This window comes from Notamacropus eugenii, chromosome 4 (genome assembly GCF_028372415.1).
Source record: "Notamacropus eugenii isolate mMacEug1 chromosome 4, mMacEug1.pri_v2, whole genome shotgun sequence".
Lineage (NCBI taxonomy): Eukaryota > Metazoa > Chordata > Mammalia > Diprotodontia > Macropodidae > Notamacropus > Notamacropus eugenii.
In genome coordinates, this window is record NC_092875.1 from 62978564 (window position 1) to 62996972 (window position 18409).

An 18409-nucleotide genomic window follows, 5' to 3' on the forward strand; every position below is an offset into this window, starting at 1 on the left:
AATTAATTGGGTGAGGAGGCAGAAGGGGACAAAGAAAACAGAAGATAGCCAGATCTGGCAAGAGAAACAGAACACAATTTCCTGACATCTTGAAATAGGTAGACTTGAAGTGGTGAAAAAGGACTCAAGTTCCAAGGCTGTAAAATGAGTTGGCTCTTGGGTGCAAGTCTGTAATTCAAGCTGTTTTTTAGTTTCCTGGCTCTTGGCTAAGGGGGCTGGTGAGCTGGTCTCTGAACTATGCTAGCTGGTTTGCATTGGGTAGGAGCCAATCACAAATAGGGCCACAGCCTGGAATTTACCTGTGTACTCCACTTCCACATCGGCCAATGCCTTGAGAGTACTCTCATAGGATACGTCTTCAAATTCCTGCATACCCACTTGATCGTACACACGCTTGGTTTTTTCAATGAGTTCATTGGTAAGATTTTCAATCTGCCCTGCTGTTAAGTCCCACCGTAAGTAGTTTATCACAGAACACGGAGACACATTATCCAGGACATCTCCTGCACAACAAAGACAGAGGAAAACAAGCCATGGGGATCGGTGAAATGGATAATCAAGTAGTTCTTGCTTGCTGACACCCCTCATGGCCACCCAGATACAAGCTTGTAGACTTCTTAGAAGACCGAAGGCTCACCTTTCCTTAGGCTGTAAGGAGGGAAACTGAGTTACAAACTGTTTTCTCTGGAAGTGAAAGAAGCAAATTTTATATTTCTTTGGGCATCATCTTCCCCCAGAGTACACAAAATAGGGTCTAAGAGAAAGGGGCTTCAAATACCATCAAACATTTATAGGACATTGACTCAAGTTCAAAGCACTGTCTAGGCACTGAGAATACAAGGGAGTATAAAACTAAGCTAGCTGAAGAGACGGAACAGAAAAAAATGTAGCCAGCTAGAAGTGTCCTCTTTCTTCTATGATCTCATAACACTCTGTCTTCTTCATATACACTTACATTCTAACTTTTACTTAAACTTGTTTATGTCTCCCTCTTACTGGGCTCTTGCGAGACTACAATCCTCACGAGGGCAGAAACTATCATTCAATGTTACATCCTTCCTGGCACCGAGTACAATGCTCAACAGAGACATAAATAAATGTGCAACTGAATCCAAGTCCTTTTTTCTCCAGCTAATCAGATACCAAGTTCAGATATTTCCATTTCCGTAACATTGCTTCTCTCAATGCCCCCTCATCTTAAAAAAATTGGGAATGGTTGGGGAGAAAAGGATGCTATGTTTTAACACAAGAGACAATCCCAAACAAACTCCCAGTAGTGACAGTAACTGACAGTATTCATCTCTTTCCATTTGTAGTTCAACAATAACAAAAAGGACATGTGTTTCATATTCACTTCCATAGGAGGGTAGCAACATTGTATTTAACTCAAATTTTGTAGCTGTTTGGTGTTTTTTATTTACAGCGTTAGAGCTGTAGTGTATGTTGCTGGTTCTGCTTTCTTTACCTCCTTTCACGAAGTCTTTCCAAGATTCTCAATCTTCTGTATTTCCTCTTTCATTCTCATAGCTGTGATCCTAGTTTAGGTTCTCATTACCTGGACTATTGTCATTGCTTTTTAACTGGCTTCTCTGTCTCCAATCTCTCTCCTTTTGACCAAGTAATCTTATCAATCCATTTCTCTCAAGAGGTCCTTCCTCTATTCAAAACCCTCCGGTACTGAAGCTGCCTTCAGAATGAAATTAGGGTAGCTAGGTGGCACAGTGGATAGAGTGCTGAGCCTGGAGTCAGCAAGATTCACCTTCCTGAGTTCAAATCACTAGCTGTGTGACACTGGCCAAGTCACTTAACACCGGTTGCCTCAGTTACTCATCTGTAAAATGAGAGATAGAAGGAAATGGTAACCCATTCCACTACCTTTGCCAAGAAAAGGCCAAATGTGGTTATGGTGACCTGGACATGACTAAAAAACGACTTAACAACAACATGATAATAAAGTATACATTGTTTCTCTGGACATTGCCGGCCCCTGCCAATATGGCTCCAACCTAACATTCCAACTTTACCTTGCATAACAGAATTTAAACTAACATGGACTTTACTCCCTGTTTTCCTTCCACCTTCTCTCACTTACCTAATATTGCTCACACTTTTCCACCCTTTCCTGGAATGGATCCCCTATTCTTTCAGCTCAGGCACCAACTCTGCCCTGACCTTTCCAGCCAAAAACAATCCTTCCTCAAATTTCCCATAATGCTCTGGACTTCTCCTCTATATTTCACCACCATTCTGCACTGCATCACCAGCCCCTGGTCCCTGAGCCCAGGCTCAGCACTCAGGCATGGAAGGATGCTATCCAGTAGAATCATGAGAAGCCCCAACTTTTTCACTCTAACACTGGGGCAGGATGGAAGAGTTTGGAGGGACACAGAGTTTCAGACTCATATGAGAGCCCAGGTAATCAAGGAACTGGCTCATAAGTCCAAGTCTAGTATCTGGAGTAGGAAGTGTGGGTCTAGTAAAATAAGAAGCCCTAGGCTTCGTGGGTTCCCAATTGCCAGACAGTACCTATATTTGGAAGAAGGAAATCTGGATGGCCAGAAAGCTCTAGTTTCCCCTGAGAGGAGCCAGGTGACTAGGGTCTCTCGAATATAGAATAGAAAATGTACAACCTCAGCTTTTTCTGAAAGGACCTAGCATCTAAAATAGATGAGGAGAGGGGCTAGTGGGAAGAAAAACTCTAGGCTCTTTGCCTAGATATTAGAAGGAAGTCTAGTGGGACATGGAATATCTGCCTCTGCTGAGGTAAGAATCTAGGCTTCTGTTTCCAGAGCCCAAACCAATGCCTAATACTCAGGATTAGAAAGCATAGTGCCTTCTGAGAGGACCCAGAAAAAAGAAATGGGGCACAGAACTTCAGCCTCCATGAGGAGACTGGGTGATCCAGAGTTCTGAATCTGTAGTCAGAGGAACTGGGTCCAAATACAGATTCTATCACTTCTTTCTCAACTCCTCCCTGCCCTCCAAATTTCTGGCACCTTCCTTGAAGATTACTTTTCAATTATATCAGATAAACAACATAGGCAAATAGACATAGATACGTATCTTATACATAGTTATTTGCATGTTATCTACCCATTAGAAAGAAGGTGAGCTCCTGGAGGGAGAGGATTGTATTTTTGCCTTTCTTTTTTTTCTAAAGTGCTTAGCACAGTGCATGGCACTTACAGAGTGCTTAATATGTTTGTTGACTGGCTGACCAACTTTCACAACCTAACCTGTTTCCTCATCTGTAAAATGAAAGGATTGTACTGAATGACCTATAAGATCTCTTCCAATTTTAAATCCATGATCCTTTGAGAAGTATTAGAGATAAAAATGAGGAGACCTGGTAGAATCACAACACCCCAGCTTTGCAACTGGTGATGATCTCAAGAGACATAGAGGCATATCCATAACATAGCTTTAAGGCTTGAAGGGATTTCAAGAGGTTATCTGGGCCATCCACCTTTCTACAGATATGGAAACTTAGGCCTAGAGAGGTTAAGTAATATATAAGTTCACAAGGGCAGTCAATGAAAGTTGAAGGATTTGAATCCAGGACTTCTTGACTCCAAATTCAGTGGTCTTAGCATTAGACCACATTGTCTCTCCCCCCTACTTTATAGATGAGGAAATTGGGGACCAGAGAAGTGATTTGTCCCACGGGTAATAATGGCAGAATTCAGACTTTCTGTGTAACAAACCTAAAGTCTGGTCTATTACACCTGTCTGTGGAGTCACAGAACCCAGGCTCCCCAGTTTTCAGTCCCTGCACCCAGGATTACAAGGAGCTCCTGCCTGGCTGCTAGTCCCTGGAATAGAAAGGATTTGGGATTATAAGCAGCCATAGGATTCAGGCTTCATGGTTCCCAATCAATGCATCCAGGACTAGCACCCTGGCTAATGGTGTCTGGGGTAAAAAGAGGGTTCCAGAGAAGATAAGCAACCCCAGTATTAACATGACTCAGACTCAACTGCTCCTGGACTACAAGGGTGCCCTAGCCAATGGTCCCTGGGGTAGAAGGGAGAGTTGGTGGTGGAGGTAAATGCAATCAGCCCCAGTATTACAGGGCCCAGGTTCCCCAGCTCCTAGTCCCTGCTCCCAGGAATATAAGGTGGCTCTAACTAGTGGTCCCTGGAGCAGAAGGCGGTGGATCTGGGTGGCTATATTCCAGGACCCAGACTTCCTGCACCCAGGACTACAAGGAGGCCCTAGTTGGGGGGTCCTTGGAATAAAAGGGGGTGGTGTGGGTGCCTATATTCCATGGCCAGGGGCTCTGGCCGGCGGTCCTTGGGGTGGGGTGAGTCTGAGGGGCTGTATTACAGGATCGGGGCTTTCTGAACCCAGGACTACAAGGAGGCCCTAATTGAGGGGTCCTTGGAGTAGAAGGGGGTGGTCTGCGTGGCTATATTCCGTGGCTGGGACTCTCTGCATCCAAAACTACAAGGGGAACCTGACTGGGGGTCCCTGGAGTAGAAGGCGGTGGTGTGGGTGGCTATATTCCAAGATAGGGGCTTCCTGCACCCAGGACTACAAGTTGGCCCTAGATGGGGGGGTCCTTGGAGTAGAAGGGGGTGGTGTGGGTGCCTATATCCCATGGCTGGGGGTCCCTGCGTTAGAGGGGGTGGTCTGAGGGGCTGTATTCCAGGAGCCGGCTCCCAGTCCTGGCCCCTGAAGCCGCCCTGCTCCTCCCCCGCGGGAGGGAAAGCGTGGCGGGAGCGGCGTGGACAGCAGCCCTCGGCCAAGAGGAGAGCGTGAGACAGGCCCGCGGCCGGGAGCGCAAGGGTGGTACCTGTGGGGGGCGCCATGGCGGCGGCGGCGGGGCCCGGGCTGTAGTGGAATTCCTCGAGCCGGTAGGCTCCCGGCAACAGGTAAAGCTCCGCCGGCTTCTCCTCCGCGGACTAGAGAAATAGACGAGCCGCCCGGTGAATTTTGGGAGCACGGCGGAACCACAGAGGCGAGGGGACAGAGGGACAAGGAGCAAGCCTCTTCCTTCCGCTTGGCGCCATCTAGGATCCTGGAGGACGGAAGCTTGCCGCACGCAAGCCACTTAGTAGTGGAAGAGTTTGCTAGAGGCCGCCTAGGGTGCCTAGCGCGAGCCCGTTACCATGGAAACCTCCCTGCGCGTCCTCCTCCCCTGCTCCGGACCGGGCCGGGGCTGCTGTCCGCAGGGGATCCCAGGGTTTGAGAGGAGGAATAGCCCTTTCATTTCACACGAGGCTCTCTGATAATGTCCTACCTTGTCCATCCTCAAGCATCACCGTCCTCTAGGAAGCCTTCTCTCCACACGTCCTCCCCCTACCCCAGTGAAATGGATCTGTCCTCCAGTTTCTTTACATTTTATGAGAAAGACAGGGATACATATGGAATAAAGGACCAATCTTGGCATGAGAAAAACCTCGGTTCAAGTCTTGCCTCTGACACATAGTAGCTGTGGGATTTCAGACCTTCATCTTCTCAGTGCCCCAGACCACATCCTCTTTGACTCTTAGACACTTACTCTAGCAGTGTGACCGTGGGCGAGCTATTTTACCCTGTTTGCCTCAGTTTTCTTATCTGTGAAAAGGAGCTGGAGAAGGAAATGGCAAACCGGTCTAACATCTCTGCCAAGAACTAGGGTCACAGAGAGTAGGACATGTCTGAACCATAACACATATAAGCTGCTGATCTCTAACTCCCTGCTGGAATATGGACCTGGAAGCTCCCTGATCATCTTATACTAAACATGTCCAAAATTGAACTCATTATCCCTTCCCTTGCCTCTCAAACACTCCTCTCTTCTGAACTTCCTTATTACTGTAGAGAATACCACTCTTCTGCCAGTCACATAGGCTTACAACCTAAGCGTCCACCTCAGCTCCTCAGTTTTTTTTTACAGCACCTCTCCCTCCATCCCATTTGTTACCAAGTCTTGTCTATTTTTACCTTTCTAACATCTATAGAATCCCTTCTCTCCTCTGACCCCACTCTGATACAGGTCCTTATCACCTCCCAGGTGAACTATTACCATCGACAGCTAGCTTGGTTTCCCTGCCTCACCTTTCCTCACTCCAGTCCACCCCTCCACTCAGCTGCCAAAGTCATCTTTCTAAAGCTCAAGTATAACCAGGTCCCCTCTAGTCAATTAACTCTAGTGGCTCCATGTCATTTCCAGAATCAAACGTAAAATCCTCTATTTGACTTTTAAAATGGGTTTCATCATCTTGCCCATTCTTGTCTTTCTGTTCTCACACCTTATTCCTCTCCACATATTCTGAGGTTTAGTGACACTGGCCTCCATTCTGTTCTTCATCCACAGCATTCCATCACTTGTCTCCATGCATTTTCACTGGATTTGCCCTATGCCTGGAATTCTCTCTCTCTTCACTTCTGCTTCTTGGCTTCCCTGGCTTACTTAATATCTCAGTTAAAATTGCACCTTCTGTATGAAGCCTTTCTCAATCATATTCAGTCTCATCTAATGCCTTCCCTCCGTTGATTATCTTCAATGTATCTTGCATATATCTTATTTGTACAGTGTGGTTTTCATGTTGTCTCCCCATTAGTCCTGTGACTTCCTTGAGAGCAGAGGCTGAGCTTTACTTTTATTTGTATCTTCAGAACACTATGTCTTTGGCATATAGCAGGTGCTTAATAAGTGCTAGTTGACTTGACTGGATCTGCTTTAGAGAAGGGAGTTCCTTACAAAGATGAAATGAAAAGTTCAGAACACAAAAAAAATATCAAAAGAAATCTGTACACAGCAGTGTGTGCTTTGCATTATGATTAAGAAGAAAAAGGGCAGGTAGCAAAGGGCAGGACAAGTATTGCCTACAATCAATCAGTAAGTATTTATTAAGCACCTGCTATGTGCTGGCCACTGTGTTAAGTACTGGGAATACAAAAAAGAAATAAAAGACAGTCTCTACCCTCAAAGAGCTCACAATCAAATGGCGATAACATGCAAACAAATGTATACAACACACGTTATATTCAGGATAAATAGGAAACAACAAAGGGAAGGTACTGGCATTAAAAAATATTAGGTGCATTGTTGGTGGAGTTGTGAATTCATCCAACCATTTTGGAGAGCAATTTGGAACTATGCCCAAAGAGCTATAAAAATGCACATACCCTTTAACCCAGTAATACTATTTCTAGGGCTATATCCCAAGAAAATCATAAAAATGGGAAAAAGACCCACATGTACAAAAATATTTATAGCAGCTCTTTTTGTGGTGGCCAAGAATTGGAAATTGAGAGGACGCCCATCAATTGGGGAAAGGCTGAACAAGTTGGGGTATATGAATGTAATGTAATACTATTGTGCTACAAGAAATGATAAACAGATGGACTTCAGAAAAACCTGGAAAGACTTATATGAACTGATGTTGAGTGAAGGGAGCAGAACCAGGAGAACATTGTACACATTTACAGCCATATTGTGGGATGACTAACTTTGATAGACTTGGCTCTTCTCAGCAATGCAAGGTTCTAAGACAACTTCAAAAGGCTTATGATGGAAAATGCCATCTACATCCAGAGAAAGAATTATGAAGTCTGAATGCAGATCAAAGCAGACTATTTGCTCTCTCTTTTTTTGTTTTGTTTTCTTCTTTGGTTATAATTCTTCTTTACAACATGACTAATGTGAAAATATGTTTAATATAAATGTTTATGTAGAACCTATATCAGATTGCATGTTGCCTTGGAGAGGGAAAGGAAGGGGAGAAAATTTAGAACTCAAAAACCTGTGAAACTGAATGTTGTAAACTAAAAATAAATAAACAAATTTTAAGAAAGAAAAAAAGAGATATTAGGGAATTTTTCCTGCAGAAGATGGGATCATAGTTGGGACTCAAAGGAAGCCAGAGAGGTCAGTAATCAGAGCAGAGGAGGGAAAGGGTTCCAGGCACGCGGGACAACTAGGGAGAATGTCCCAAGCCAAGACATGGAGGATTTTCTTCAGGTGCTTCTTGGAGGGATGGCCAACTCAGTGAAATTTCTGCATAATCTACCAAATGGCATCTTGAGTTCAAGCTGCTCCTGTTCCTTTACTTTATGCAGGCACCTGCCGAATTCCTCTAAGTGTCCCTTTAACTAACCAGTCTGCACATTCACAGATTAGAGTTGCATAGGTCCCACAGCTCCTAGTCTCCCTTCCCTGGGGAAATCGGTGGGTTCCTTTCTGGGGGTTTTTTGGAGGCAACTGGGGATAAGTGACTTGCCCAGGGTCACACACCTAGTAAGTGCCTGAGATCAGATTTGAACTCAGGAAGAGGAGTCTTCTTGATTCCAGGTCCAGAACTCTATCTATTATGCTGCCCATCTGCCCCTTCCAGATGAGATTTAGCTTAAAGATTCCCAACAGTAATTCGTAACTTCTCGAGTTTACTTAGGCTTGATCCCATTTGAAATTCTAATCTACTTTCCTTCTTTGTGGAACCCAGAAAGCCTTGTCACTCATATAGATTAAACAACATTTTACTGTATGAAAAAAAAAGTGAAAAATGAAGTACAAATACTGAGTGGCCAATAGTCCAGCTCTTCTTGAGGTAGAGAAGAGCATTCCATTCCAGGCTTTAAAAGTCTCATTGGACAAAGAAAAATTTGTCACACAGCTGTTTACTCCTGGATGACTAAGGGAAACCTCACTACCACATTAGTATGGGAATTTTTTATTCACTTTTATTCCTTCTGTACCTTTTGTTTACTATAAACCCTCACCTGACCAAAATCTATCCCATGGGATGTAAAAATCTACTTAAAGCCTTGTCTTAGGTAAGAAGCCAGAAGAAGAATTTCAACTGCCCTTGACTCCGGTGTAAACCTTCCTCCTCAATCAGCTTTATTCGTGAATCCTCTAAGTGTAGTTTAATCTGCAATCTAACTTACTTTACCTGTAGAGTTTATTGGATGAAGTTTGTTTTCTTAGAAGATGTATGACATTGAATATTTTTTAACAAAATTTGTACAACTTTTATGACATTGAAAGAAGTATGGGACTGTGCATTTATCTTTTCTTTAATTTTTATGGCCTAAGAGGAATGTACAAGATTTCAAAATATAAATGAATTCTTTCTCTGTCTCTCTGATATGATTTTGCCTATAAAAATTTTGTTGTACTTGTTCTTTGTTTTCAAAGACGAGTAATGATATCATGGGGTGATATCTTGACTTGGATTTTAAGTGAGGCAGAGTTTCACAAAGTATTCAGCCTCCCTCTTCCTGAGTCTTCCAGCCCAATGGCAAGACAAAAGTCAAGATAACTGGTGATGGTGTGGGATGCAGTGGATGATGGTGGCATCTTTGATGTCTGACCAAGCTTTAAGCACTCCATAGCTCCAGCTTCAGGCACATTCATGGCCATTGGAACAAATTGTTCTCATCTGCCCATTCTACCACAGAAAGTCTTCACATACTTAGGGCAGACATCTCCCTAACTTACCTATGGGTTTAAGGCCCATTGGTTACCATCAATCTGGCTTAACCCATATGCCAAGATGGTTAACTGGAGTGTAGCTGCTGGGATGCTACAATTTTTTGCAGGTGAGGGTTGGGTGAATCCAATGGACACCACAGGTGCATGAGCAGCCCTAAAAAGGGCTTGGCGAGCCCTCCTACCAGAGCTACTAGTCCTCCTTGAACAATCTAGAGACCTCAAAACTTTGTTAGAATCCTAATGATTGTTCAGGTTTTCTCTGAGGACCAATCCTATGCTTAAGGATGATCTTAAGATCTTAAAATCTAGGTTTTTACCCCCATAATTTCTGCACTGTGATAAATATATATTTGACAGCAGTTACCTACCATATGAACTCAGAAAAGAGATATTTCTCCCATAATAACATCTTCAACAAGATGGAGACCAGAGATTTCAGAGGTCAGGAGTAATGTTCTCTCAGAGGTTGCCAATTCCTCCTCCCCAAAGAATCCCTACTCAAATCACTACCATCTACTCTGGTTCTTTTTGCCAATTTCCAATGTAGCTACTAGTTAGGGAGGAGAGAGCTGGAGGAAAACTCACCTGAGTCCAGGTTCTAATTCAAAAGTCCCAAGCCTTAGAGTGTGACATAAAGTGTGACCACCCAGTTCAATTGTTCCCTAAGGCTACATAGCCTCATACTGCCCATGTCTGTGGATGATTCAAGTTGGGTACAATGAAAGGAAAAAGAAAACCAGAGCAAAGGGTGTTGAGGAGGCAGAGAGGTGTCTTTACTTTCATATCTTTTCTCAGCTTTCATCGAGCTCTATCTTGCACCATTTAATTCAATTAAACAAATATTTATTAAACACCCACTATGTGCAAAGCACTTGACTGGATTCTGGGGGCTTTTGGTATTGTTGTTTGGTCACGTGTGACTCTTCGTCACCCCATGGACCATAACACAACAGGCCCTTCCATCCACTATGTCTACGTGAATTTGTGTTCATCCTTTCCATGGTAGAAAGGCTAAAACAAATAGCTGCTGTTCTCAAGTAGTTTGTATTCTACTTAAGTATCAAACTTTGTACTTGTCATAACCCCCCAATAGATTGAAAGCTCTCTGAGGACAAAGACTTCCCCCTCCCCCATATTTGTATTTCAAGCACTTAGTATAACCCCTTTCATATAGATCTTGATTAATGGTTTTCTCCCCCATAACAAAGACATTTAAATAATTAGCATGTAATAACAACAGACCATTGGTACTCACCTAAAATTTTACTAAGTAGAGGAAACTAGATGAAGAACCTCCCTCTATCAATGTAGATTGACAATTATTCCACAACCTATAGTCTTATGATGTTGTTCTGGCCTCTTAAATGCTAAGTGACTTGCCCAGGGTCACACAGTCAGGGGAGGACATGAAAACAGATCCTCATGACCTTGAAGCTGGTTGCCTATGAACTACACCATGGTGCCTTTCTCAACAAGAGGGTCTTGTACCCATAAACATTGAGTTCATTCTGTTATTAATGTGACAGGAATGATCAGAGGAACGCTCTGATTTGCTGGACCTCCCTTGGAGCTAGACATGTGCTCTAATTCTTTTCTGAGGGACACAGGCCTTGTTGAGATGATAAAGAAAAGTTCCTAAAGGGTCCTCGTAACTACAGTGTTCATCAAAGATGATTAAGGGTCAAGAGGAATGGACTTTTGTCAAAGAACCTTAACTTGCTATGATCTATAGATGAACCATGGAAACCACTTCACTCTCTCTTTTGGACTCTTCTCCCTTTGTGCATGCTTTCTCTCTAGCAACTAGCAATGGGGTGGAAGGAGGGGGAAGGAGAGAGCACCATTCTCCTTCCTCTCCCTCCTTGCCCCACCGTCCCTCCCCCCGAGGATGATAAGCCACAGCAAAAACGTGTGCTTACTTCTGTAGACCTGAGACTAGACTTTGAGGCCCTGGCTACTGCTTTCTGCCTTTCTGCTCACTTTTTTAAAATTTTATTTTATTTTTAATTCACAGAACAAAGCAAGTATTTCCACACAGTACAATAAAAAAGTTGATTGCACATGAAACTGTAAATCTACCATGTGCAACTTATTATTCCCTCCCAATATACAACAAAGTTATCATGTACATTTCTTTTTTTACCTTTTTTTCTTCCCTCCTCTTCTCCCTATCTTAGAGATGGCTACCATCAGACACAGATAGGTATATGGACATACATATAAATATACATACGTGTGTGTGTGTGTGTGTGTGTGTGTGTGTGTGTGTATAAATGAAATTATCCTAGCACAGGTCAGGAAACTGAAAACCTAAGAAATAGATGCTACCAACCTTGGCAGTGATGTCATGGAATAAGAGTTCCTGAGTTCCATATTTGAACAGCAGCTGACCAGAGGCAAGAGATTTCCTCAAAAATGTATAATACCCAATATGGCAGATCTTTAATAAACTTTGTTTTTCTTTGACTGAAAGAAGGCTTAAGTCGAATTCATTCGGGTAGGATACATGTGTAGCTATTTTAGGGTCCCAGCAACCCTATACTTCAATACAACCATGGTGAAACATTGATAAAGAGGCTGATTAAAGACTGTGTGTAGACAAACATTTTCAAAAATTTGGCCAATGCTCAAATTTGCTTGGCTTGGCTAAACATAATTAGAACAAGGGTTTTGTTTTTCTTTCTCAATGGGAAGAAAAAGGGTAGTAGGGTGAGAAGGAAGATTTTTATTAACTGAAAAAATTAAATTTAATTAACTCCCCCTAAAGGTCTGTTATACATTGTCACACAAATGTATAGTCCAGAAGAAAGCATTCTCAAGTTTAGAGAGCACATGTGGCAAAGGGTTAACTTCTAGCTCTATTTGCTGGAAATCCTTTTGATGAAATCTAGGGGTTCTGGGAACCCCAAAATGCAAGGGCACAGGGTGAGTCTGCCTCGAAAGAATTTGACCAATCAAGCCTTCTTTCAGTCCAAGTAGCGAGTTTATTGTAACACCAATAGAAGCAGGCCAGAATCCTAGTGAGTCTGCGGTATTTGTGAAGACAGTACAAGAGGGCCAGATTTTAAGAATCTGACTGAGCATTTGATGAGGGTGAGATTGATATTTTTATATACAGAAAGACTGTGGGAAGATTTGGATGTGATTAAGTAGTGGCAAGTAAGCTAATTAAGTAATCAAGATGGGCTGGGGAGGACCAAATGCCGAGGCACCAGTGATCTGGGCTATTGAAATGTATAGGAAAATTCAGGGACTGGTTTGCTTTCAAAGACATGGTGTTTTCCTTTTAGGTGTTCATATCCCATCCCCATCACTTTCTTCTTTTCTGAAACACTCATGAAGTTCCCCTTAGACAGAGCATATAGTTTCTTTGCTGGGATCCTTGCAGAGCAATAAATTTATATCCAGGTTGCTCTTGGCTCCCATTGTAGACACTAGTGTTAGCTGCTCTAGGGATGCTTCTAGAGCACTGATGGGAGGATTAAAAAGTCCAAAATCATATAGACTCTTGAAAGTTTGCAAGGTGTACTGGAAATGATAATGGTGATAATGGGCAAGGTGTCCAAAGAGGTGAGGAGAAGAGGAGAGCTTGGCCAAAGCAAAAACCAAGGCCTGTTCTTCCCCAGCTCCTAGAAATTCCACCTCAGGAATTTTACTGGAAGGTGATGCTTACTCAAGCTATTCAAACTGACTCTGGTTCCAATTTAGCTTGGAGTCAAGAAGACCTGAGTTCAAATCTAGCCTCAGACATTGACACACTATGTGATTCTGGACAAATCACATAACCTCTTAGCCTCAGTTTTCTCATCTGTCAAATGGAGATAACACATATCTCCTAGGGTTATTGTGTGTAGTTGTTTGGTTGTTGTCCTTTGTTCTCAAAGGGAACTAAAATGACATCACCCTGATAAAGTGAAATTTCAGTGTGTCTGATTGTGGCTGACCAGACCAATATGAGCTCAGAATGCTCTACCACAGGTTGGGCACAGATAATTCATGTGAACATTTGGGGTGGATATCCCAAATTTGCGCATCTTGCCTTCACTTTGTGCTGTCTCAATTCTGCTTTACTCAAAGAACACAGCACCTTTTCTTACGTGGGCACGCCATGCTGAGTGGTCCTGTGCCAGTGTCTCCCATGTTGCACAGTCAAATCCAAAGTTCTTGAGAGAGACCTTGAGAGTGTCCTTGTATCATTTCTGACCAGCATGTCAGCCTGCCCCATGTGAATTCTCCATGAAACAGTCTTTTTGGCAAGCGTACATTTTGCATTCAAACAACATCAGAGTTGCCCTCTCTAAAGCATAGTTTTAATGCTTGGCAGTTGAACTTGAGCAAGGACTTCAGTGTCTGGTACCTTATCCTGCCAGGTTGATCCTCAGAATCTTCCTAAGACAGTGTAAATGGAAGTGATTCAGTTTCCTGGCATGGCGCTGGTAGACTATCCATGTTTCACAGGCATACAACAATAAGGTCAGCACAATGACTCTGTAGACCTTCAGTTTGGTAGTCAGTCTAATATCTCTTCTCTCCCAAACTTTTCTTCAGAGCCTCCCAAACACTGAGCTAGCTCTGGCAATGTGTGCATCAACCTCATTGGCAATGTGTACATCCCTGGAAAGTACACTACTAAGGTGAGTGAACTTATCCACAGCATTCACAACTTCTCCATTTGTTGTAATCGATGGTTCCACATATGGATGGTATGGTGGTGGTTGATGGAACACCTGTGTTTTCTTGGTATTAATTATTAGGCCAAAATTAGCACAGGCAGCAGGGAATTGATCCCTACTTTGTTGCATCTCAGCTTCGGAAGCTGTATTGAGTGCACAGTCATCTGCTAACAGAAAATCATGCACCAAGGCTCCCTCTACTTTGGTCTTGGCTTGGAGCCTTTTCAAATTGAAGAATTTACCATCAGTACAGTAGCTGACCTTGATGCCATGTTCATCCTCATTGAAAACATCTGACAACATGGCTGAAAACATCATGCTAAAAAGCATGGGAACAAGTACACAGCCCTATTTCACTCCATTGGTGACTGGGAAGGCACGAGAGCACTGTTCACTATCCAGAACCCAAGCAAACATGCCATCATGAAATTGACATACTGTTGGGGATGTAAGCTCAGTTTTCACTTGGACAGTCTCGGGCAGGTAAAAGTGAGGACTTCTAAACCTCAGAGTTCTCACGAGGCCCCCCAGGGAACAACTGGGGATTGAGGCGTGAAACACAGGCTATCTCGTGCATTTCCATCTCTTCTCAGTGGGAAACTTGCTGGGGAGAGCATCCCACCCTTGAGATTGGTCCGTGGTCTGAGCACACCTGTTGTTGATTAGCTAGGGTCTGAGAGCATGCACGGTATTCACGTGCAAACTATGTGGCGGGAGAGCTTAAGTAGGGACAGGAAAGCCTGAAGACCCTCTTCTGGATGTGAAGTCCCCTCCAGGGGCTCTTCTTGCTGCGGGGCCCTTAGAGGGAAGAGGGTCCCTCCCCTCTTCCACTCCCATCCTCTTGCTGTATGATCCTTGCCCCTTGGGAGGAGGAGGATTCCTCTCCTCTGGGGAGGAATTCATCCTGCATATGGATACGTAACTAAGACCCTAAATAAAGCCTAACCCTTGTTTGACTCTGGAAAGTCTCTTCTCTCAACACATTTATCCAGCTGATCTCCGAAGACCTGCGAGAGGTAAGAAGGCTCGGGTAGCCCTTCAGCCTCTAGGCCGAACAACATACAATACTGATGAACTTCTCTGAGCAACCAGATTTTGACATAATTTTCCATAACCCCTCAGGACTAACAGTGTCAAAGCCCTTGGTCAGATCCACAAACATTGTGTACAGACCTCTGTTCTGCTCCTGGCATTTCTTCTGGAGTTGTCAGGCAGGAAACACCATATTTACTGTTCATTGGCCCTTTCTGAAGCCACACTGACTCTCAGGTAGATGACCATCTTCCAGGTGAAGGATCAGCCTACTAAGGGGGACTGTAGCAAGAATCTTGCCAGCAATGACTAAGAGACACACCCCAACTGTGATTGTCACAGGACAATCTATTCCCTTTACCTTTATAGAGATGGACAATGGAGGCATCCTTGAACTCCTGAGGTATAACCTCCTCTTGCCATATAACCTGGAAAATTTCAGTCAGCTTTTGTATGAGCAATGGTCCCTCTACCTTGTAAATCTCAGCTGGAAAAGAATCAGCACCAGGTGCTTTGCCACATGAAAGGAGCCTAATGACACTCAAAACCTCTTCTTCAGTTGGAAGTTCAGCTAAGGAGGGATTGACTTCAACCTGAGGTAAACAGTCAATGGCCTCAGCATTGATTGATGATGGTCTATTGAGAACACTATGGCAGTGTTCAGTCCATCTCTCTAGGATTGTGTCCTTATCACTAATCAATGTGGCTCCACCAGTACTGAGTAGTTGTGATGCACCATAGGTCTTAAATAAATAACTTTCAGGGAATCATAAAAGCACTTTGGATTGTTACTATCAGCATAAAACTGAATTTCATCTGCCTTCTTACTGAGGCAGGAATCCTGCAACTCTCTAAGCATTGCTTGTACTTTGCTTTTGATGGAATTTTGATGTAATTAAATGAATTGTGTAATAGGGTTGGGCTGGAGCATTTCTCATGTACAACCCCTGAGGTGTGACCAACTTTCCTTGGACTATCTGAACAGGATTCCTATGCAACACCACTCTCTTTTTAAAGGACTTTTTATCAATCATAGTCTAAAGCTTATTTTTGAGATTGATCAATTGGGTATCTTATCACTTTATTTTAAATGAGTGAGGTGACTCCATTAAGTAGTATGGAGGCAGAACAAATGTTTTCTTCACTAGAATGAGCCTTATCATATGCTCAGTGAATCGATCAATCTTACCTTTGAACAAATTGGGCATAGATTAAATAGGAAAAAATAGAGTAAATATAATATTCACCCACTCTTCTCCAGAAATTTCTTGACAGGCCATGGGAGAGGAATAAGTGGAGATGTGTGTGTGTGTATGTGTGTGTGTGTGTGTGCATACGCAGGATCAAGTTTCAAGTCTAGACTATATCAAGAGAAATCAGGGAAAATGCAGTAGGAAAAGAAAGCAGTCCTCCTCAGAAGGCTTTAAGAATGAAAAGAAATAACTTCCAGCCTCTCTTGGGTCTTTCCTACTTTTTAAATGCATCAATCCCTTAGATTTTCAATGCAGAAGGAAGGAAAGCAATGTTCCTTCCTTCCCTTTCATGACCCTTAACTAGTAATAGCATCCTGCATACATGTCAGTGAGAACATGTGCTTGCATAAATGAATCTGGGACAGGACAAGACCCTAACTTCCTTTTCTATTTTATGTTTCATTCCAAGAGCCGAGGTCACCAAACAGCAATCTTGATAAATATATTTTCCAGCCCTAATTGTAACCTGCTATACTTATGTGTGAACATGTATTCTCAGAGTAGAATATATAACTCCTTGAAAGTAGGTATTATTTGATTTTTAAAATTTTGTTCCTTAGTCCCTAACAGTACTTATTACAAAATAGGTACCTAATATTTATTGAATTGAATTTTTAAGTATTAAAACATTAATATTTGCTTGATCAAACAATGGCAGGATGAATGAATGAATAAAACATTTATTATATTTCAAGTATGTTTCTTATAAACAACATATTGTGGGATTTTGCTTGCAAATCCATGTTTCTAACTACTTTCATTTTATGGATGAACTTATGCCATTCACATTCATGTTTTAATAGTTAATTGTTTATTTCCCTCCATCCTATTCTCTTATATTTTTCATTTCACCTCTTTATGAATGTTCATTCATGTTTACTTTTTTATGTTTCTCTCAATTCCTGTGCTTACACTTCAAAATTTCTACATAGCTCTGGTCTTTTTATCAAGCATGCTTAGAAATCCTCTATTTCATTAAAGATATATTTTTTTCTTACCTGCTAGCATTACACTCAATTTTGCTGGTACATTGTTCTTGAACAGTTGAAGTTGTGCCCACGCTGTGTTTTCCTTTGAGACCTGATGGATATTTTATAGTCATTCTCTTCCAGGTTTGTGTATTAAGCATCCCTGTCACCAGAATAGCTTTTTATGGTAGGATTCCTTGTTTGCTCATTTGTCCAGTTTACTTATTGACTTCAGACTTCAGGACTGGGCTTTATAGGAGGGGCATGGCTAGGTTGGACTTCCTGCTTCTTTCTTCCCATATGGAGTGTTGTGTTATTCCAGGATCTCAATCACAGCTCATATTGGGGAACTGCAAGCTTTCAGTGCTCCCAAAGTGGTCTGCTCCAGGGTAAAGTCTGTTTATTGCACTCTGTTAGGAGCTTTGCAAGTTCCTTCCCTGGGTTTGGATCTGACCAACAGAAGAATGCTGCCACTCTCAACCGACTGGGAACCTCTGCTGCTTTAGAGTGACTGATAGCATTGCTGGCTCCCTTTTGATCTGAGACTTCTTATCTGGTTATTCCTCTGCAAACTTCAAACGTGCTAGGAACTAAAATTGAGACCCTGTTCTTCTCCTGATGCTGCCTGACTCTGAACTTGTTCCTCTCAGTACATATCCTAGGAGCTGTGAGACCTCATTCTGCCAGAAAGTCATCCCTACGAGTACATTCCCTCCTCAGTTCATCCTGGATCTGTGACCTTGAATTGGCTAGTAGGTAACAAAGCTGTCAAATGGTACCTGCTCCAGTTGTGGTATTCCTATAGGTCTAGGACTTCCTTTTCCCCTGGTGCATAGCCTCTGCTTGGGCACCAAAGTGCTGGTGTGCTCCTGGCCAGACCCAATCCACATTGTCTTCAGACCTCTTAGTCTTTCTCCATAGGCAACCCTGGGCAGGAAAACTGACTCATTTTTCTTGTATTTCCACATCATGATTGATGTTTTCTAGGTCTGTTTGGAGGAATTTGGAGTGAGGAAATCACTATACTTTTTACCTACTCTGCACTTTTGGCTTCACCTTTT

At 42.8% G+C, this 18409-nt stretch overlaps 1 protein-coding gene across 2 annotated transcripts in view; it reads right to left on the bottom strand.

Annotated features, from left to right (window-relative positions):
* THOP1 (thimet oligopeptidase 1) overlaps positions 1–18409 on the bottom strand; it is a 56822-nt gene that overhangs the window by 35744 nt on the left and 2669 nt on the right. Inside the window, exons 1-2 of one of the 2 annotated variants that reach the window (XM_072601427.1) lie at positions 4794–5064; positions 300–503 (exon numbers count right to left, since the gene is read on the bottom strand). In XM_072601427.1, coding sequence (XP_072457528.1) covers positions 300–503; positions 4794–4809 — 220 coding nt within the window. In that variant the 5' untranslated portion in view covers positions 4810–5064. Of the gene's footprint in view, positions 1–299; positions 504–4793; positions 5065–18409 lie in introns of those variants that run through there. The other variant, XM_072601426.1, reaches the window with a different exon arrangement.